The sequence below is a fragment of the Lycium barbarum genome, chromosome 6 (assembly GCF_019175385.1).
Source record: "Lycium barbarum isolate Lr01 chromosome 6, ASM1917538v2, whole genome shotgun sequence".
In the NCBI taxonomy this organism is placed as follows: domain Eukaryota; kingdom Viridiplantae; phylum Streptophyta; class Magnoliopsida; order Solanales; family Solanaceae; genus Lycium; species Lycium barbarum.
This window is the reverse complement of record NC_083342.1, coordinates 131,094,178-131,116,483: the sequence shown is the minus strand read 5'-3', so window position 1 is coordinate 131,116,483 and position 22,306 is coordinate 131,094,178. Positions and strand designations below refer to the sequence as shown.

Below are 22,306 nucleotides of genomic sequence, written 5' to 3'. Positions count from 1 at the left end.
AGAATAGGGACAGTAACTATGTATCAATATCATGGAAGGAAAAAAATTAAGTTAGGTGTCAATATCAAACTTGTTGGTGTTTATGTGATTTTTTCTGAATCATTGTGCATTATTGTCTCAGTTGATGAGGAGATGTACAGTGAATTTATAAGGGCATCAAAAGAATGTGAAAAACAATATATGTGTTACCAAACTAAATTATGGTGGAGAGAGAAAATTCACTTAATCTATCATCTTTCTTTTTGGTACAAACTTAATCTATCATTTTTCTTTTTGGTACAAAATCGATCATTGCATGAACGTGTTTTTTAGTCTAATGACAGTAGTGGTTCTACTAAACCTTAATTTAAAATAGTTCCCTTGTCAATTATATGCTCCCTCTATTCCACTACTGCTGTCTTTTTCTCTTTCGAAAAGTTGAAAAGAAAAGGTGACATTCCACCAAAATGCTCATTTGTACGATTGTGAAATGAAAAAAAAAAAAAAAATTACTACATAAATTATCATACTTTTGATGTAATTTGTACACAAAGGTAGTAGATATATTTTGCCAACCTATTTTGATATATTAGAACATCCAGCCAAAGGATTAGCATTTCATGGAGATTGTAACCGTTAAAGAAATAAATCATAGTCCAGGCTTTGCGTATTCAATATCCACGTCCTTTTGCTATTATGACAAGATTTAATCACCGGATGACCCAAGACTGAAGACAGGTTACGTATTTAATACCTTATTTAAACCCAACGGTAATTATAATTTAGGCGCCCAACAACAAAATCCTTATGGAACACACTTTAACAAATCTAGTTGTTCAAATCCCTGAAGCTTTATTCCAAATAAAAAACTCATCATAAACGCATTTTAAACTGCATTATGAGTTTTATCATATCCATTGGACTCGTTTTAATAGTATAAGAAAAACAAAGAAATTTTAATATTACTAAATGATATTTAAAACTCACTAATCCTACTAATTCGCGTTGCATAGAGCCTATTAAAAGGAAAACGTTTTTTGTCAAGGATTTCTCAATTCCTTAAACTCGAACCCAAAACAGTGAACCCAATTGAATATTCTTACAAATACATTCTTGTCATTTGAAGTTTTGCCACCGGCTACACCTATTTAGAAAATCATCTAATACCATTAATTATAAATATTAGGCTTATGTGAGTGCATTACCCATTCTCATTTTCCTCGGACTTTTTAGACCATTCTCTTTTCAAGGGTAGATATGAAAAAAATTAAGTAGCTAAAGCATTCTTGGTTTTCTAAACCAGATGGCAGATAGATTTTGATAAAATGATACTCCTTATTTTGGATCGGAGAAAATGCAATGACCTTTAATTTAATCAATAAAACATCTTGATAACGAGTGTTTTAATTTATTCAGTGAATTTACTCGACACAAAGCTGAAATAATTGAATCAGTAAATTTGAATATTGTATGTCCAAAACAATAATAAAAATCAAAACATTATATTCGTTTGCTTATGTCACAACTCACAAGTTCAAATTCATCCGCCCTCGAGTCTCTTGTCCAACTCTGTTAATTTTTGGAAAAGAATTTATCTAATGAATTTCCAAATTAGATCTAGAATTAATGTACCATCAAGGCTTATATATATCCATTTTATAATTACAGAATCAAAAGGAAAAAAATAAATAAATTGACCCGAAAAGCACGGAATATCAGATATTCATCCACCTTCCAGTCCCTCCTTATTTAAGCGCCATAATATTGCTGGTCTATCTTGCCGGCTCGCCAAACAACAACGAAATCCCCTGTGGAATTACTTATCACCTTACATCACCCCCCTCCCCTACTATTTACGACACTTTTCAATTTTATATAGCTTTCCAAATTCCAACAACACTATCTCAAATCATTCTCCCATTATATACGGACTTCAAAATTTTGAAATAGAAAAACATAAAAGCGAGAAAAGAAAAAGAAAAAAGTAGAGAAATAAATCTCAGTCATAGTACAGAAACCTAGTTAACCGTGTCGTGGTCTTGTTTCCCAAATCCCTCCGCAATCTCTCATCTTTATTCACTTCCATGTGAAGAAATCACCGAAACAAACATCTTCAAAAAAAAAAAAAACAGAGAAATAGAGTGTGTTAAAATGAAGGCTAACAGTGCTAAGCTTATAGTTTTTCACCCTTCTCTACACAAACAAGGATCAGGAACAACAACAATCACTGCTTCACCTCGTATTTGGTTTCTTGTTTTCCTTTCCTTTTTCACTTTCGCTTTTGCACTTACTTTCTTCACCGCTAAAGACACATTACCCAGTACCACAAAACCCTCTTCCACCGCCGTTAACTCTCCGTTACCGGAAAGTGTATTCAACGCGCTTCTTCACTATGCATCTGTTAACTCCAGCACCGTTACTTCCCGTATGTCAACAGTGGAGTTGACCACAATCGCAAGTGTACTCCGCCGTTGCAAAAACCCATGTAATTTCCTCGTTTTTGGTCTCACACACGAAACTCTTCTATGGCATTCACTCAACCACAATGGACGTACAGTTTTTGTTGATGAAAGTGCTTATTTGGTCTCTAAATTAGAAGAAAAACACCCCGATATCGAAGCTTATGATGTTCAGTTCACAACAAAAGTAAGTGAACTCCACGATTTGTTGGATTACACTAAAGAACAGATCAAAGGGGAATGCAAACCAGTGCAAAATCTTCTTTTTTCAGACTGTAAATTGGGCATTAACGATTTACCAAATCACATATATGACGTGGCGTGGGATGTGATTTTAATAGATGGGCCACGTGGATTTTCCGCTAAGGCTCCGGGAAGGATGACGGCGATATATACAGCTGGTGTATTTGCAAGGAGTAAAAAGGGTAATTCGGGTAAAACACATGTGTTTGTACACGAAATTGATAGAGATGTTGAAAGAATTTGCAGTGAAGAGTTTTTATGCAGTGAGAATTTGGTTGAAACGAAGGAATTATTGGGTCATTTTGTTGTGGAAAAAATGGAAGCTAATAATAGGTTTGAGTTTTGCTCTGTTTTTGATCCTTCTTCATCTCCAAAAAAAGTATGAACACGGAGTAGATGTCATTAATTTCTTTTTTTAATTATATCAAGTTTATAGATATGAGTAATCTGTAATAGTGTTCATAGGTTTTCAAGTGTGAAATATTTTAGAAGCTAAAAGCAATGGTGAATCAAGTATTGCTTTTTGAAATTAATTAGCTGTCTTCTTCTTTCGATTTAGTTACTCCTATAAATTAGACCTAGTTTGGCTGAAAATGACATTTTAAATTAATCTCTGTGGGTAGCATTTTGCAAGATTTTTTCAAGTATTTCAACAGAGTTTGACAAAGAAAACAATCTTAGCTTTAGGAAACTTCAAAGATTTGCTAAAAATCCTCTCTCTAGTGAATGTCACAACTTAATTTCTTTTCGTCTTTTAGCTACCTAATAGATTGCCTCAACGTGTCCGTGTTTTTAATTTCATGTGATCTATACTTTTGGAGTTCATGTGCAACTGATCTTCACCTTTTATTTTAAGATTTTTTTTTTCCAATTCGTACATATTTGATCATTTGGATAGCATCTGACAAATGTTTCATTTTTCTGATCCTAAACAAGGGATTTAGTTCTGATTGCATACTTAATTTAAGGATTGCTCCTTAATATTGAAAATGCGGAAGCAAATTTCCTCTCAATTTGGACTAAATGGGGGAGTAATAATTTTAATTCGTATCAGAAGTCAAATCAAATGGAAAACAAAAACTTTCAGATTTCTTTAGAAATATCAAACGAACATTAAGCTCCCGGCCATAGATTTCAAATTCTCAAATTTTGGCTCTAATCTGTTTTTGGGGGTCAAGATTTATGTTTTGATCTTTTCAAAAATTTAAGAACTATCCAAACTTTTGTATTTTATAAAAGAATTCCATCTATTTATGAAGCTATTAATTTTATCTATCATCTTCTTCCATTAGAAGATTATGTTAAAAAATAACTAATTACTACTGTTGTTTTTTCTTGCACTTATGAATCTTTGTATTGTAATAGTTAGTAAGTGTGTTATTAGTAATTATTATCAAAATAACTTGTTCGGTATAATTTGAGTTAGCATATATGTTTTGTAAGATTGGATATTCTGAATAATTTTTAGAATTTATGATATAAGTAATATTTAATGTTTTTCTAAAAAAAAGTGAAATATATTTTAAAAAATTATGATCAAACACATTGTTAAAACCTGAAAAATTTCACCAAAATCAAACTTTTCAATTTTTTGTTTTAAATTTATGGCCAAACGCTAGCTAAACACGAGTTTTTAAAGTTAATTTGAAAGAAACAGTATCCAAAAATCTAATTTTGAATTTAATTATGCTATGAAATCAAACAAGGAGCCAACACTTGTCTTTCAACTTTAGGATGATGCGTCGGTGATTGAATTTTTCAGAATATATTTGAAACTGAGTTTTAAATTATTTTTTAATTTTCAAAATTTGCGCACGCGCATCGAGCAAGCGTTACTCTAACCCGAATCAGATTGTGCAACGCGTGTGGATAAATAAGTGAAGAAACTGCACGGTTTGTCCTTGCTGGTCTTTAATTTTGGTTCTTTAAAGGTTAAAGTTATATATGGATCTCTGAATTTATCTTGATTTTTCATTTAAATCTTTTAATTGAAATGTTGACTATTTGAACCCTCGAACATAAGAAAAAATGTGTCATTTGAACTCCTCGTGTTAGCTGGGTACACGCGTGAACTGCACTGCTTAAAACAGAGCGTGAGTTACTAAATTTTTTCCTTTTTAAAAATTTTTAATCATTAAAAATTAATTTTAATAAAAACTCTATTTTAAAATCTATTTACATAATTAAAAAAAAATTGAAAAATCCAACCCATCCTCTCCGATAGCCCACTTCACCGCCGCCGCTTCAAAATCTATTTAAATAAATTTCCGATAAAAAAAGGCACCATTTTTTTAATTACTTAAATAGATTTTGAAGCGGCGGAGGCAGCGGCGGCTGTGAAGTGGGCTATCGGAGAGGATGAATTGGATTTCTCAGATTTTTTAAAATTATTTAAATAGATTTTAAAATTATTTTTTCTTAAATTAATTTTTTTGTTGACATGGCTTATTTTTATTGGTCAGATATTCCATGTCACTGGTCTATTTTTCCATGTCACGGCAAGTGGACTACACGCGTGTGCCCAGCTGGCACGAGGGGTTCAAATGACACATTTTATCTTATGTTCGAGGGTCCAGATAGTCAACGTTTCAGTTAAGGGGTCTAAACGAAAAATCAGGACAAGTTCAGGGGTCCATCTATGACTTTGACCTTCTTTAAATGAGTTAGTTTTTTATTGTTACCTTTAGCTATTGAATTTATGGCTAGCAAAATGTAATTTGTGGCGTATTATGATGTCAAAATATAAACGGAAAAGGGTCAAATATATCTCTCGTTATATTTTGGGTCTAAATATATATGCGTTATATTTTGAGTCCAGATATACTTCCTTCGTTAAATTATTCAATGTGGACATCTAATTCTACGTGACACTGACATTTGATGATATGGATGTCACCTGACATGTCACCTTAACACCCTTAACCCAATTTACCTTCTCTCTATTTGTTGTTTCACTATTAAAATTTTCTTCTTTCTCCACCACCACTAATTTGCAGATTTGGTGAAATAGAGATTTACGTTGATTTACACATTGATTTACGTCGTGCTTCCTAGGAGTCTAAATCAGAAAAGTCGAACCTTTTGTTCAAAGAATCAAGGGAAATAGAATTATACACAAAAAAACACAAAGGTTCCTTCTTATGATACTTTTCCAATCCAAACCAAACTTTATTTTGTTTTTCTTGGCTGCCAGCTATGATCTTTATAATTTTCAAGAGCAAAATCTCATGTAAATACAGAAAGAAAAAAAAAAAAAAAAAAAAAAAAACAGTTATACAGAGAGCGATACTATTATTTCATTTATTTTGGGATTAAAGATATAAAAGGAAGTCTGTTGAATAAAATTGACGATATTTTGTGATCATATAATCTAATTTACTTATGAAAACAAATTAACAGAAAGATTTGTTAAATGGTCCACGTGGTAAGGTTGAACAATTGTTTAAGTATTCCACACTGCATATCAATCGACTATGCTGCTTTGATGGCTTAGAACTCTTGATGTATGTATGCACTCTAATGGGGGGTTTGCACATGCGTGATCAGGGTCTATTTAGATATATAAATGGTCGTGGTGGTGATAACGGTGGCAATGATGGTAAAAGGGAAAGAAAAATTTAGTAGTGAAAAAATAAATAGAGAAGAGGGGTAAAATGGGTTGGGGATACTGAGGTGGCATGCTATATGACTTCTACCTCATCAAATGTCAGTGTCCTGTAGGATTGGATATTCACCTCAAATAACTTTAACGGATAAATGGTATATTTGGAATAATAGTACAACAACAAGGACATATTTAAACTCAAAGTATAACGAGGGATATATTTGGCCCATTTCCGTTAAATTTACATGTGAATCTTGCGTCTCAATTTACGTAATATTATTTGACTAAGCACGAAGTTTAAAAAGGAAACGAACACTTTTAAAATTTATGATCTAAAATAAATTATAGATGTGTAAAGTTAAAATCTTAATAGATAAGGATCCCGTAAAAACTTCTTTCGAGGAATCGGGCATGTATATCATTTCATTAAGAATAAAAAAAAATATTAAATTAAATTATTTCTAAATATAAAAATGTATCATTATAGTGTATCACATTAAACGGAACAGATATATTTGTTGAGTCAATCCCACTTTACCTCCCTGACATTTAAGGGTTACATACTGAATGAGAACAATAACCCCCTTGACTCAAAAATTTGAGTAACTATCACCAACAAATAGAAGTAAAAAGTTAGAATAATTTTTTAGAGGAAATATTTTTGGCGCTATTTTTTTTTTTTTCGAAAAATAACATATCACTGACCACTGTATTAATTTCAGTCTTAATATATTATTATTATAACTTTTAACGGTAGTTTAATTTACCTTTATGATCCATTTGTCAAATTTTTTACTGCTCACTCCTTTAAAAATACAAAATTACTTATTTAAAATTCTGGATCCACCACTATTTTTTTATGTCTCTTGGACTTAACATGACATTTTATTAAAAGAGGAAGTCTAATATGTTCATCCAAAACAATACTTTGGTTTCAGTCTTTTTTACTTCTGCAATAATTTAAGAGTTTTATATTAATTATTTTGAGATCGTTGCTAAGATTTCTGCAACAGAGAAAGAATAATTATATAGAAAATTCAAGAAAATATGCAAAATTAGTCAATATTATGTGAAGTTTAAGAAATTCTAATGAATATATTTAGATGAAGGATTTTTTTTTTTTTGGGTAGTAAGATGAAGGAATTTTTGTTACGTAAAGTATTAATTTATTAATTATGTGAGCTCTTTGTGTTCTAAAATTATATCACAAGAGAAGTACATTATCTTCAACGGAATAGGTGAAGGAGATAGTAATGAAAGTTATATATTTTTGTATTTTAATTTCAAAAAGTAAGGAAAAGAAGATTTTTATTCAAATAAAGAAATTTCTTACCGAAAAATATTATATAAAGAGATTATCGTACTCATTTGATATGTGAAGGGAGTATCGTTTTCAATCCGTTGCAAGGAAGTATCGTTTTCAATTTGCGGGGGTAAAGTGAGATTGATTCGTATTTGATATGATGATGGCAAAAATTAGAGACGAACACAAGATAAGGCACAAGTCCAGTGATCCTGATTAAGTGCGTGAGAAAAGTGTCAGCGGAATTCACGTGGACCGTCAGTGAGAAATAACAACGGGCCTACAGTTGTACATGGTATGGGCCCACGGGCTGATTCTTCTTTTATGGCGGATCACGTGGCTCACGTGACAAAAGCCTAACACTTAACGGTCTTTATAAGACGATGAACGTGTCGGTGAGGTAAAAGCACTGAAGACTGACCCTTAAATGGACACTGCCACATTCATCAACCAGTAGAATCTGCACGGAGAACATTTGGACCCCTTCTTCATTTTTATTATTGGGCCTATCATGAGTCTTTCATAATTTGTAGTTCAAAGTCCTAACTTGTTGGCCCACCTAACCATTTGCTGAATGGTCCATGTCATTTCATAGTACTATTACAATTTTGAGATACGATAAACAGGGGAGCAAGGAAGGCTAGTTGAGCAGTAGTGATCTGAAGTTGTTATACTTTAGCTATTGATTGATTTCAAGATATGACATTTTTGTTATTGGGTTGTCCCCTCTGAAACAGTACATTAAAATTATGGACCAAACGAAAGGAAAGCGTTTCGTGTAATTTTAGACATGCAAATGCAATCACACAGTGGGAGCAGTTGTCATTTACCAGCCCGTTAACAACTTAAAGATAGGCCAAACATCTAAACACCTACACAATAGAGACTAGACTAGAGTCGTGTTCTTTTGTAATTACACCAAATACTAATTAAAGCTCCAAAGAAACTTTTTTCTTTTTCATTTTCTAAAAATCTTTCAAAAATCTGCTCACATAATGCATGCAACTTTTTCTTTAGTAATAAAGGAACTTTGCATAATATTGCCGCCTACTTTGTGTGGCTTGGAATGAAGTCCAACTACTATGTGCACAAATAAAACTAGATGTAATGAGTCCGCAACTTAAATGATCCCACAAGTTAGATTTTGATCCAAAATAACCTAAAAAATAAAAAGTTACAAAAGTACTTTTTGCGCACAAAATTAGTGCACAATAGGAGTTAATTGTGACGGCCACCGCTAACTCTAATTAGTGCGCAATAGGGGTTATCATTTAATGTTTTATCATTGTGACAGACAGATCCTATACATTTGTCGTGGGTAGGAAAATAAAAAAAAAAAAGAGGAAAACCAAAGAATGACATTATTATCTAGGAATAATTTTCTTTTTTCATTTCATGTATTCTTTAATCTTTTGACTTATAATATTAGAGCAATTATAAACACATATATAGTCTATGGAAATGAGGTTGACATTTTCGAAGTTTGCTTTTCCTCCTTTTTCTTCTTTTTCTACCCGCTACAAACGTATAGGATCTATCTGTCACAATGATAAAACATCAAATGGTAACCCCTATTGCATATCAAATTAGTGCGCAATAGGAGTTAACCGTGGCCGTCAGGCAGTCACAGTTAACTCTTATTCCGCGCTAATTTGTGCGCAAAGGATACTTTTGTAACGTTTTTTTTTTTTTTTGGATTATTTTGGATCAAAATCCACTTTTGGGATCATTTAAGTTGTGGACTCTAGATGTAATAGAGGCTCATTTGGAGTGCGCAGTGCTTTTGAGAAATAAGTGTTTAATAACAAAATTAAAAAAACACTTTACTTCTCAAAATATTTTGGTAAATATTCACAAATGTTCTTAGTTTGTAGAGACTTGAGAAAGCAACGATTTCTTTTTTATCTTTTGCGAAAAGTCAAAATATGAAGTTTCGAAGGTATGGACCCTCTAAAACTAGTTTTAACTTCTACTTTAGATGCATTTCCAATAAGAACCTCTCCTATAAATAGAAAATGCAATTGTTTGAGATCAATTTAGTAGTTGATACAATTTATTTTACCATTATGATCTTGCCCTTTCCCGGATCCCGTACACAGTGAAAGTTTAGCACACCAAGCTGCTCCTTACACAATTATTTTACTTTCGATGGCATGCTAAAATAATGCAACTAGTCATTTACTCAAATCTAAAGAAGCACGAGGTTCATTAACTTATTATCTAGTACAGTTAAATTATCTATATTAATCTAATAAAAGAGGTTATGGATGGATGCAATTTCTTTACCTTTAATCAGAGATCTCAAATTCGAGCTATGAAAATGTAGAACTTCTTATAGAAAGCATTTCCCCTTCAAATAGACTCTATACGGAGCAAATTCGAATTAGTTATATCAATAAATTTTAAATATCAGATGAACAAACCAAAGAAAAAACAACCGTTGCTACGTTGCTCCACCGTATCATTTTCATTGTTGAAATTTCAAAAGAGATATCCATATTGAGTTTCCAAACAAAATGAAAATATAAAAAAGGCTCTAAAACAAAGGATTCATTAATACAACTTTTTATGTTTTGATAAAGCAGAGTATGAAATCAAATGTCTTTCTGCTCTAGGTGGTCTATGGGGACTAAATTCCGAAATATTACATGGTATTATACTTAAACTCTTCTGTAATGGACACAATTTAATTTGCCTCCTAAATACAGCACACTCCGCAAATGATCTCTGATTAGGAAGACCAAAAATACAATTTTTCTCAACATTAAGAACTCCATTCTTGATCAACCCCCTACATAATGGCCCTACTTCTGTGAAGTAATTAGATGACAAAGTAAAATTCACTAAATTTTTTAGTGAACAGACCACTTCTGGTACCATTCCAGAAAGCAAATTTCCAGCAAAATTCAACTGCTCCACACTTTCCAGACACCCTAAAGAACATGGCAATGGACCAGTTAACTTGTTAAATCCAACATCAATCACAATTGCTTTTTTCAAGAGACCTAATTCATAAGGAATGCAACCACTGAGCAAGTTGTTCAATAACAAAATTTCCAACAATTTCGGAGCCTGTCCAATGCTACGTGGGATTGGACCGTCGAATTTGTTGTTGGCTAAGGTTAAATAAAAAGCAGTGGTGGATCCAAGGTTGTCTGGAAGTTTTTGTATGAAATTATTGTTGTTAAGAAAAAGTGCATCAAGACTTTGTAGAAAAATTTGAGCTGGGATTATCCCGGTGAAGAGATTATAACGAATATCCAAGAAAGTAAGAGTCTCGATATTGAGAATTGACATAGGGAATGTACCCATGAATTGGTTGTTACTGAGATCGAGCTCGTACAGATATGGGAGTTGAGAAATTTTCGATGAAATTATGCCTGAAAAATTGTTGCTATTGGCATGAAATATGGCTAAATCAGGAAGTTGATCAATGAAACCGTCTAAAGTTGGAGCACTTAGTTGAAATCCATTGAAATCTATGGCAGCAAGAGAAATTGCTGAGGAATTATGTGGTGGATTATCACAGTAAAAGCCTTTGTAATTGCAAATATCAGGGCCTGTCCAAGATATAGTGACACCTAAAGGATCAAGAGTGATTGCGTTCTTGAAATTTTGTATTATTGGGAAAATCAGAGCTAGAGTTTGGTCTAAGAAGGTTAAATTCAGTGCTGGTAAAGGTGGTAGTAATTGGCAATTGATATTGTTCAGAATTGGAAAGATAATGAAGAAATAAAGGATCTTCATGGAATTGGAAAACCCAAGTGAAATTTGTTGGTATTAAGTGAAGAGAGATTGAGAAGAAATTGTTTACAATCATTTTCTTTTTATAGCATAAAGACGGCGTGAAATTAATTCTTTTGGTGGGTGAAGTCTTGAAAAAGATAGAGACTCATGATTTCACATTATAGTGGGTAATAGGAAGAATTTATAGTGATTCTTCTGTCTATGATTCAAACCTCCTAGACGGGCAGTCGGGCACAAAAGAAAAGAAAAATAGCTAAAACCTTATTGGAAAATGGAAATAGAAGAGGTGCCAGAAAGTTCGTGTGAATGGTGGCTAAATGGGATTTGAAAATGTTCAAAGTGGAGCACCTCTTTGGCCATAAACCAAAAGAATCATGATTAGGTAGATGAATGTGTGGAATTCCATTGCGAAAAATTCAGTCACGCTTAAGTTTTATTAGTAGTAAGTAGTATGTACTTTTTTCTCATGCATAGAAAAGTTGCAAAAATTAAAAAAGCGTGCAAATTACTTCCTTCAAGTTGGCAGCTCGAAGACTAGCTAGTTCCGGTATAGGCTCATTGGAACTGAGTATGGGCCAAGTTCTGGAGCTCCAGCTTAGCCCGCATTTGCACTTGGGAAAACAACTCAAAATACCCATTAAAGATAAGCTATTTATTCTAACTTGCTCCCATTATTACTCGTGAATTGCGGCGGCCATCGCCTTGAATTGCGGCGTGGAAATTTGAATTATTCAATTTCCTTTTGAATTGATTGAGGCAGTCTCCGCTTCCATTTCTTTTGATTTTTTTTTTTCTGTTCTCCTTTTATCCTTTTTTCTTTTATTTCCTTTCCTTTTTGTTTTCTTTTTCTTTTTTATGGTTAGTTTATCTTCTTCTTTTTTGTTACTTTCTCTATTATTTTGTCCTTTTAAAGAAACTAACATCAACAATAACAACAACAACTCAGTGAAATCCCACAACGTGGGGTGTGGGGAGGGTAGAGTGTACGCAGACCTTACTCCTACCAAGGTAGGACAACTGTTTCCGAAAGACCTCGGCTCAATAAAAGGCATAAAAAGAGGTCAGATAAGGCTAAGAGATTCAAAGCGATATGGAAATGCAAATAACGAAAGCGAAACAGATAAAATAGGATAATCAAAGCACCAGAAATAACAGATAATAGCATAAATCAGAGACAAGAAATTATACTGCAATAATGCGACTACTAATAAGGAAGGATAACGAGACTATCTACTAGTCTTCTACCCGAATCCGGGTCCTCCAAACCCTCCTATCTAAGGTCATATCCTCGGTAAGCTGTAACTGCGCCATGTCGTGTCTAATTACCTCTCCCCAATACTTCTTCGGCCTACCCCTACCTCGTCTGAAACCATCCATGGCCAACCTCTCACACCTCCGCACTGGGGCATCTGTGTCTCTCCTCTTCACATGCCCAAACCATCTCAATCTCGCTTCCCGCATCTTGTCTTCCACCGAGGCCATTCCCACCTTGTTCCGAATATCCTCATTCTTAATCTTGTCACTCCTGGTGTGGCCACACATCCATCTTAACATTCTCATCTTGGCAACTTTCATCTTTTGAACATGAGAGATCTTAACTGGCCAACACTCCGCCCCATACAACATAGTCGGTCTAACCACCACTTTGTAGAACTTGCCCTTAAGTTGTGGTGGCACCTTCTTGTCACATAGCACTCCGGAAGCAAGCCTCCATTTCATCCACCTTGCCCCAATACGATGTCTGACATCATCGTCAATCTCCCCGCTGCCTTGCATAATAGACCCAAGATACTTGAAACTACTTTTCTTCTGGATGGCCTGGGTACCAAGCCTTACTTCCAAGCCAGCCTTTTGAGGTACTTCACTGAACTTGCACTCTAAGTACTCTGTCTTGGTCCTACTCAGCTTAAACCCTTTAGATTCCAGAGTATGTCTCCAACCTTCCAGCTTACCGTTAATTCCGCTACGAGTCTCGTCGATCAGGACTATGTCATTCGCGAAAAGCATACACCATCGCACCTCACCTTGAATTTGCCGCGCCAATCCATCCATTACCAAGGCAAATAAAAACTGACTAAAAGCTGATCCTTGATGCAACCCCATCACAACTGGAAAGTGCTCTGAGTCTCCTCCTACCGTCCTTACCCTGGTTTTGGCTCCCTCATACATGTCCTTGATTACCCTGATGTACGCCACATGTACACCTTTAGCCTCCAAACATCTCCATAGGATCTCTCTTGGAACTTTTTCGTAAGCCTTATCTAGGTCGATGAATACCATGTGTAAGTCCCTCTTCCTCTCCCTATACTGCTCCACCAGTCTCCTCACAAGATGGATGACTTCTGTAGTTGAACGTCCCGACATGAATCCGAACTGGTTCTCTGAAATAGACACGCCTCTCCTCACTCTCATCTCCACCACCCTTTCCCACACTTTTATAGTATGACTTAGCAGCTTGATACCTCTATAGTTGTTGCAACTCTGGATATCTCCTTTGTTCTTGTACAGAGGGATCATTACACTCGACCTCCATTCTTCGGGCATCATTGCCGTCTTAAAGATGACATTAAACAACTTAGTCAGCCACTCCAAACCTGCCAGGCCCGCGCTCTTCCAAAATTCTCCATGATCTCGTCAGGTCCGGTCGCTTTTCCCCTGCACATCCTACGAACAACACCCTTAACCTCCTCAACCTCAATACTCCTGCAATACCCAAAATCGTGACGCCTTCCTGAATGTTCTAAATCTCCCAACACAATGTCTCTGTCCCCTTCATCATTCAAGAGTTTGTGGAAGTATGACTGCCATCTCCGTCTAATGAGAGTCTCCTCTACCAATACTTTGCCATGCTCGTCCTTGATGCACTTCACTTGTTCCACATCACGTGCCTTTCTCTCCCTCGCCTTGGCTAGCCTGAACAATTTCTGATCCCCTTGATAAGACAAAAATACATATATAAATTAAGTTGTTATTTAATTTTACATATTAATATTTCTATATTTTATTTGCAGGAGACACCATAATTTTAATAAATAAATCACAATAGCAAAATCAAGAAGAAGAATGAGAAAAAGAAGAATGAGAAAAGAAGAAGAAGAGGGGAACGGAAAGGTGCAACAAAATGATAAGTAAATTGTGCAAGTTTTCCTTTGTGGGACCCACAAGAAGAAAAGCAAAGCAAAATCTCATCTATAGTACCTGCAAGTCTCCATTTTGGAAATGTACCGCGCTCACTAATTGAAGAAGCAAGTTGCATAAACCAATCAATTTGATTGGCTGAAGAAGTTGGAAATCATTGCTATAAATAGAAGACGAATTGAGAGCATTTGGGAGAGAGGAGGGAGGACTGCAAAATATATTGTTCCTTTCTTCAGTTCTTCTACTATTTCTTCAATTGTTTAATGTTAGGAAATTATTCTAGGTCCTACTTTTAAGTGTGGGGGTATTGCGACATGATCTACTATTGATTTTAAGTAAAATCAAATTTTTGGCGCCGTTACCGGGGATTGGTTAACATCTACTATAGATTAATTGTTTTGTTACTAATTTGAGATTTATATATGTATATATATATATATATATATATATATATATATATATATATATTTTCTAGTACCTGACAAGTTTTAGAGAGCAAGACTTGAAGATAATAATATTCCTGAATATTAATGTACTCCACACAATTTAATTATGAATTTCAGTCAACCAAGAGAAACACTTGCAGAGTTAGCACAAAAATATTGTAAAAAGAATATTATCTGTGAGTTATGTGGAGACAACCACCAAAGCTTCGAATGTCAAACAGGTAACAGTTTCTTCTATTCTGATTTCGATAAACAGAATGTTATTGAAGCACTAATTAATAAAATCAGAGAAAGGTCTGCTGCTTGTGACTATTACGACAGAAGTCACTTTGTTCATGAACGCCAAGCAGGTAATCCTTTCTTCTTTGATTCATCTTATGAACAATCTTACATTGTTTCAAGGTGTGATGATTCCTATGGGTATGATTGTAATCCGGAATACAATCATTAGCCAAGTTTTGTATGGAATCAAACTAATGAAAATCAACCACCTCGAGAGGAAAATATGAAGTTGAAAGAATCTCTGCTTAGTTCCATCAAAAATCTTGATGAGAAATTTGCACGGAACCTTACAGTCATTAGAAACCTAACACTGCAAGTAAATCACCAGTATGCTAATCTCCCTAAATTACGGTGGTGAAAACTTAAATGATACAACCTCATGTGAAAATGAACCAAGTCAAGAAAATGAGCACTACGTGAATGAATCTACTACTCAAGCAGAGGAGTCTGATCCAGTCGAAAAGATTGAAGATAAAGGCTTGGTTGAATCAAACTTAACGGGTGACGAGTGCATACCCTATTTTTCTGATCCACATAAATTTACTCATTTCGAAGTAAATGAGAATGTAGAGGTCAAAAGCATGAATGAAGTTGATGAATACCCCTTTTTCCATCATTCGACAATTTTCTCTGATCAATTTGATTCTGTGGATTTTATTATTGGAGATTTTCAAAAAAATGCATGGACTGATCATAGTAAAAAATGGAAGATGGAGTTAGGGATCACACTGCAATGTTCTTTTACCGTTAGAGATGAGGATAGAAAAACTAAAAAGGAGCAGAATGCATGTACGGATAAAATATCTTGTGTTGTACTCGGCCAAATAAACTCCAAGAGACGCCTCGAGAATCAGAAAAGAAGAATGGATTCAGAGTTAGGAGTGGAGTTCACAAGCTCCCGGAAAAGAAAAAAATTCAGGGGAGCCTTTCTACACCCTTTTACTTCTAAATAGTGTGTCATGGGGACATGACATTATTTAAAGCGTGGGGTAGAGGAGTATTATATAAATTATGTCTGTGTGCTTTAATAAAACAAAATAAAAATGCATATATATGTTTCCTTTTTATGTATTTGTGTTATAACAAAAAAAAAAAAACCTTTTGTGGTTTTTTTTTTATGTATTTATGTGCTATAATTTAACTTAAAACTAAAATAAAAAAAGTGTGTGTCTTTATATTATATATAAAAAAAAAACTGAGTTGCTTTATTTGTAAAATAACTTATTTCATGTACTTCCATGGATTTCTTGTTCGGTTCTTTGCCATGGTTGTAATATTTTGAACCGAACACTTTTTAGGAATTTTAGTTATTTCTTTGTTTTGGTAAATAAGTTGGTTAAACTTGGTTTGATTTGAAAATCATGAGATGTAAAAAGACGGATTTGATTGGGTATCTTTCATGGGTTGTATGACTACCTTTCTAAACTCATACTTGCTTATTATTGGTGATTGAAATCACGGTGTTCGCTAGTTCCAAGTGCATTGTGTTGTCAGTATATATTACCTAGTTTTCATGCTTATTTGGAAATCTAGAACTTGCCTTCAATGTGGTTTGAGGCGAAATTCTAGGTTGTTTTTGAGTTGAGAAATGAAAGTAGGCCTTCCTTGTTAAACCATGCCTAAATTGACCTACCTTGATGACTTTTATCCCTAGCTAAACCCGTTGAGCCTAAATGAATTATCATTATCTGTTGATCACCGAGCTTTAACCCTTAGCCTTTTTTATTGTGACAACTTGTTATTTGTTCACCATATTTTCTTTTATGAACTTTGAGAGTTGATTTGAATGCAGAAAATTAAGTGTGTGAATGGTGAAAGAAACAGGTGAAAGGATAATTGATTGAGATTGTTGATCTTTTGAGATGTTGTCATGAAAACTGAAAAAAAGAATGTTGTTGAAAATTTGAAAAAAAAAAAGAAGGAAAAAGAAAAGAGTAACAAAGAGATGCTGGCACTTCAATTTAAGAAGGGAAATAAGAGAAAATGTGTCAAGGTTGAAAAAGAAAGAAAAAAAAATGACGAACAAGAGATTGATTGTTTAAAGGAAATGGAAGGCAGTTGTGCTTAAGCGAGAAAGTAAAGTGTACTGTCTAAAGGAAATTTGAGTCACTCCTATCTATACGTATCTTATCCATCCCTAAGCCTAAATTACAATCTTATAAAAGCCCTACATGATCTCAACTCAAAGACTCTTACATTAGTGGATAATCACATGATAGTCAAGCTTATGGTTATTTCCAGTAACATGAAATACTTCTTTGTTGAGAGTGAGCGTAATTTCAGCATATGCCCTTCTTTATTCTAAAATAGATATATTGTGTGATATCTGGACATCTTTCTTCATTTGGTGAGATGCACTTGGGATTAGAAAATATTGTTATTTCACTTCTCAATAAGTAGATATGAGTACGGTCAAAGGTTGTCGAGCTCATGTAAATCATCTTAGTCAAATCTTCTCTACCAAAAGTTCGATTTTACTTAAAACATTTACCCACTATAATTAATAATTGTCTTTGCTCGAGGACGAGCAAATATTTAAGTGTGGGGGTATTTGATAAGACAAAAATACATATATAAATTAAGTTGTTATTTAATTTTAAATATTAATATTTCTATATTTTATTTACAGGAGACACCATAATTTTAATAAATAAATCAAACTAGCAAAATCAAGAAGAAGAATGAGAAAAAGAAGAAGAAGAGGGGAACGGAAAGGTGCAGCAAAATGGAAAGTAAATTGTGCAAGTTTTCCTTTGTGGGACCCACAAGAAGAAAAGAAAAGCAAAATCTCATCTATAGTACCTGCAAGTCTCCATTTTGGAAATGTACCGTGCTCACTAATTGAAGAAGCAAGTTGCATAAACCAATCAATTTGATTGGCTGAAGAAGTTGGAAATCATTGCTATAAATAGAAGACGAATTGAGAGCATTTGGGAGAGGAGAGGGAGGACTACAAAATATATTGTTCCTTTCTTCAGCTCTTCTACTATTTCTTCAATTGTTTAATGTTAGGAAATTATTCTAGGTCCTACTTTTAATTAAATAGCGGAATTATTCTTTGTGAATATTTCTTCTATTTTCTTATTAATGGATAAGAATATTTCCATTAGTTGTATTAACTCCAATATGGAATAACTTTCTTTTGTGTTGGGAGAATGATGAATCTTGATATTTCTATATAATAGTAGATAGTATTATTCCTCAATTCCACATGTTTGAGCGGAAGCTTTCTATTTAAATTTTATATGTTTTACAGTTAGATGTTATTTTATTTGCTAACGTTTATCTAATTTATACTACCAATTAATTTGTTACTAATTCTGTAATCGAGAGAGGCGGAAGAAGTAACATAGTTAATTGTCGTATTGATATATGTTAATATTTATTTAGTGACATCTATCTCTTTTATGTTATAATTAAATTTTTCACTTATTTGTAATTGAGAGAGGCAGATAGTGTATTGATTAGTTATAGCAAGTAAGGTAACCGAAAGAGACTTACTATAAAGAGCATGTTTCAGTTCAAGCATATATTTCTGGTGCTTTAATATTACTATTTTGATAATTAATTTGTATAACCGAGAGGAGTGCGATTAATTCTTCAACTTAAGTAATAATATATAAATGTAATCGTGAGAGGCATTTATACATTTATGAGAAATAGAAATTCAAGATTAAAGAATTTACTTTATAATAGAAATATTAAGTGAAGTCAGGATCCCAACACCTTTTAGTACGTTTGTGATAAATTAAAATATTTCTCCATTGCTTTAATTACATATTTTTAGTTAATTAATTCACCAATCAACTCTCTTCTGATATTCTCAAATAGTAATTAAAATAAGAAACGTCTGTAGAATAGATAAACCAATCTCTGTGGGTTCGACATCTTTCTATACTATAATTTGACAGAGTACGAGTAAAAATATATATACGCCAGACACTCGTCACTCGTATTTAGTCATTTTTCATTTCTTAGGGTTTGTTATGGAAAAAATTGACTTTGGTGGATTGTGTATGGATGAGAGTGATCCTATGCTTAGAACCGTAGTCCAATGCCAACACGGGAATTTATTGCAAATGCAAACTTCTTAGTCCAAAAACAACCCTGGAAGAAGATACTGGTCTTGTCCCTATTATGGTGTATGGTCTTGCTCCTATTTTTTGATTTATTGAAAAATTAAATTTGTAAAATTATGCTCTGTTTTGCTATTTTTCGGGCTAAAAAATGCAAGTTTTTTCGTTGGAGGGACAGAGATGAAGTTGATCCAAGATCAAAATTTATCCTCCCAAAATTGATTAACAAAATTAGAGATTTAGAGAAGGAATTAGTGCAATATCGGAGTTTGAAGATGGAATCGGATGAGATCACTACTAACGATAACAATTTGGTTAGTGTTGACATGGGTTTGGTCGAGGTTGATGGACCAAAAAAAGAGGACACAAGGAAGACTAAAGGGGGTTGGTTCCATAGGAATTTCGTTTTTTGTTTTGTTGTTTGTGTTGTTTTTGTGTTCATAAGTTTTGTATTCCGTAGTGGCAATTCAAACAATGAAAAAATCAAATTGCCATAGATAGTGGTAGTGGTGGTAGTGTCTCGGCTATGTTATGTTTTGTTTGCCTTTTGTTATGACAAATTTTGTAACATATACATCTATTTTATCATGTATGAATGGAGAAGTTTGATGTTAAGGTGTTTTGAAGTGTTTATCCGAAATTAAAATCAAAATCACATCCATATAACATTAATCATTGTCTTAATCAAAATAGTAGCATACATGGAGATGTTAAACATAGACAATTGAATAATAGAGATCTACTAATCAATATTTACGATCTCCATCTCTTTTTAAATACATGAAACCCTATGCCATCTCCACACTCACATTTACACACCCAAATCTCTAGTGTGTCTCCCTCTTTCAAACCTTTAAAATCCATAAATGCCTTCCACCCTTGGCATAAGCGAGCTTTTTTTTTTTCAATTCTGAACGTCATCTTGTGAACGGTGTCATCTTGATACTTTAACACGACATGCGTTGTTCTCGTTGGAAAAATGTCATGATGTTCACGTGGAAGTATCTTCAATAAACAAAAAGAAAGTTTACATCATCGGTTTTCACGTAAATCAAATAATAATAACAAATACAAAAAAACTTACAAAATCATCGGTCTGCACGTAAGAAAGGTTTAACTTTTTCAGAAAGAAAGTTAGCATCTTCTTTTGGTATGATGTAGATGTTATATGTTGTTGTGTTTGTTGTGCTTACTGCTGGTATGTTGTTGTGTTTGTTGTGCTTGTTGCTGCTTGCACGTTGATGTTGTTGTTGTAGTTTAATGTAGTGAATGTGTTATATGGTGTGTGTGTGTATGTTGTGTTATATAGATGAGTTACAACCGAATTAATGGGTCATTTAATGGTCCTTGACCATGTTGGATTTAGTGCCATTTAATTGTCCTTGACCATGTCGGATTTAGTGCCTTGAATAACCTTTGTTTACCAAGCAACTTCATCAGCTCAATATTTCTCCTTAGTTGAGACTCAAAGGTGCTTTTGGTAATCCTCCAAAACTTCTGTCTTCTTTGTAGCCCTCTCCAGTCTTTGCTGAAGTTAGCCAAGATGTGCCTAGCACACTTTCTGTGTTCAATAGCAGGTAAAAGATCTTGAATAGCAACAAACAGCCCCTGACACAGTAATAGTTAGTATAGATGAATACACATGAGTTTTCATGAAAAAAAAATTGCAACAAAAATCAAGGAAACATACCTTCTGCATATCTGTTATCAATGTTAAATTAGTCCCATCTCCAAGTGCCAAATCTTCCTTCAAAATTCTGATAAACCAAGTCCAAGTGCTCTTGTTTTCATACTCCACCACAGCCCATGCCAGAGGCAACATTTGGTTATTACCATCTTTACACAACTGTCCTCTACAAACCCTTTCAGAAAACAACCATCTAAACCAATACATTTTCTACAGTGCTGAAATGCTTTCTTCAAAGCATCAAAACAGATATAAAATCTCTGAAAAACAGGCCTACCATCAGTATTTGGTTCAGCAAGTTTAACTACACAAGTGGAACCAGGATTGGTCCTTAACAATTCATCCCCGTAGTCAAGGATTTTTCCAAACTCCCGAATGTGATCTCCCATGATTTATTTCAGTACTTTTGCTCTTGCTCTTCTATTTGTGGTCTTACTAATATGAAGATTAAACTTTGTCCTAATTAGCTTTTGCAACTGAACAACTTTAATGTTTGGCTGCTCAGTTATTATTTTTCTATAGGTCTCAACAATAAACTTGGCATTACACAAGTAGTTTCTGGTAGTTTGGAGGCAAGTATGCTTTGGAATGTAAGTTTTAATTTGGAAATCATCTGTGGTTTTATCAAGCCTAGCATACAATATCCATGTACAACCATCCTTGCACCTTACCCTAACCCTTGTAAGCTCATTCACCCACTTTTCTACTTTAACCCTTTTCCTAACAGCATATTTTGTTACTGCTCTCCTAAACTCATCAACATCTTTAAAGACCATACCCAACTGCCATACAACTTTCTTGGCAGTGGAGTCATAAATGATTTTGTTCTTATCATTCTTCCTTCTTGTAAACCTTTGTATTTTTGGCAGATTTACCCCAACAGATTCAATGTCCTCTTCATCATCCCAACCCTCATCCTCATCTATTCCAAAGCTATCATCAGCAGAACTATCAATGTAAGGTTCATCACCTCCTAACCTACCCTCAAGACTAACCTTACCTGTTGTAGTTTCATCAAATCCTAAATCCACACCAGCTTCACCTGCTGGAACCTCTTCACTATCAGGTTTTGCCCTCTCACTTCTTTTTCTCCTCTGAACTTCAATCCTCCTTTCAACCCTCAACTCTCTTACCTTATCAGGCTCATCACTTGCATATTCATCCTCACGTTCCCCTTTTATGTCATCTACAGATTGTTTACTATCATCAGTTGAGAAATCAGAACCCTCATCTAAGGAATCAGATCCAACTGGACCTACATCTTCAAGATCTTCATGAACAGCAGGTGTATAAGATGAAGGACCTATTGTATTTTCAGCAGCACTAGCACCACAAGTAAAAG

At 34.0% G+C, this 22,306-nt stretch overlaps 2 protein-coding genes across 2 annotated transcripts; one reads left to right on the top strand and one right to left on the bottom strand.

Moving 5' to 3' along the window:
- The first annotated feature begins 1,785 nt into the window (after nucleotides 1-1,785).
- Nucleotides 1,786-3,214, top strand: LOC132599014 (protein IRX15-LIKE-like). Its single transcript, XM_060312213.1, has one exon. It carries the CDS (start codon nucleotides 2,131-2,133, stop codon nucleotides 3,064-3,066), a length of 936 nt encoding a protein of 311 aa, XP_060168196.1. The 5' UTR covers nucleotides 1,786-2,130; the 3' UTR covers nucleotides 3,067-3,214.
- Nucleotides 3,215-10,087: 6,873 nt separating this feature from the next.
- On the bottom strand, nucleotides 10,088-11,965 carry LOC132599013 (uncharacterized protein At4g06744-like). The gene has a single exon (XM_060312212.1). The coding sequence runs from the start codon at nucleotides 11,333-11,335 to the stop codon at nucleotides 10,142-10,144; it is 1,194 nt and encodes a 397-aa protein (XP_060168195.1). The 5' UTR covers nucleotides 11,336-11,965; the 3' UTR covers nucleotides 10,088-10,141.
- Between the last annotated feature and the right edge of the window lie 10,341 nt (nucleotides 11,966-22,306).

Excerpts from the sequence above, each read along its gene's own strand:
- LOC132599014 (XM_060312213.1), top strand. The coding sequence starts at position 2,131 with ATGAAGGCTAACAGTGCTAAGCTTATAGTTTTTCACCCTTCTCTACAC.
- LOC132599013 (XM_060312212.1), bottom strand. The coding sequence starts at position 11,335 with ATGAAGATCCTTTATTTCTTCATTATCTTTCCAATTCTGAACAATATC.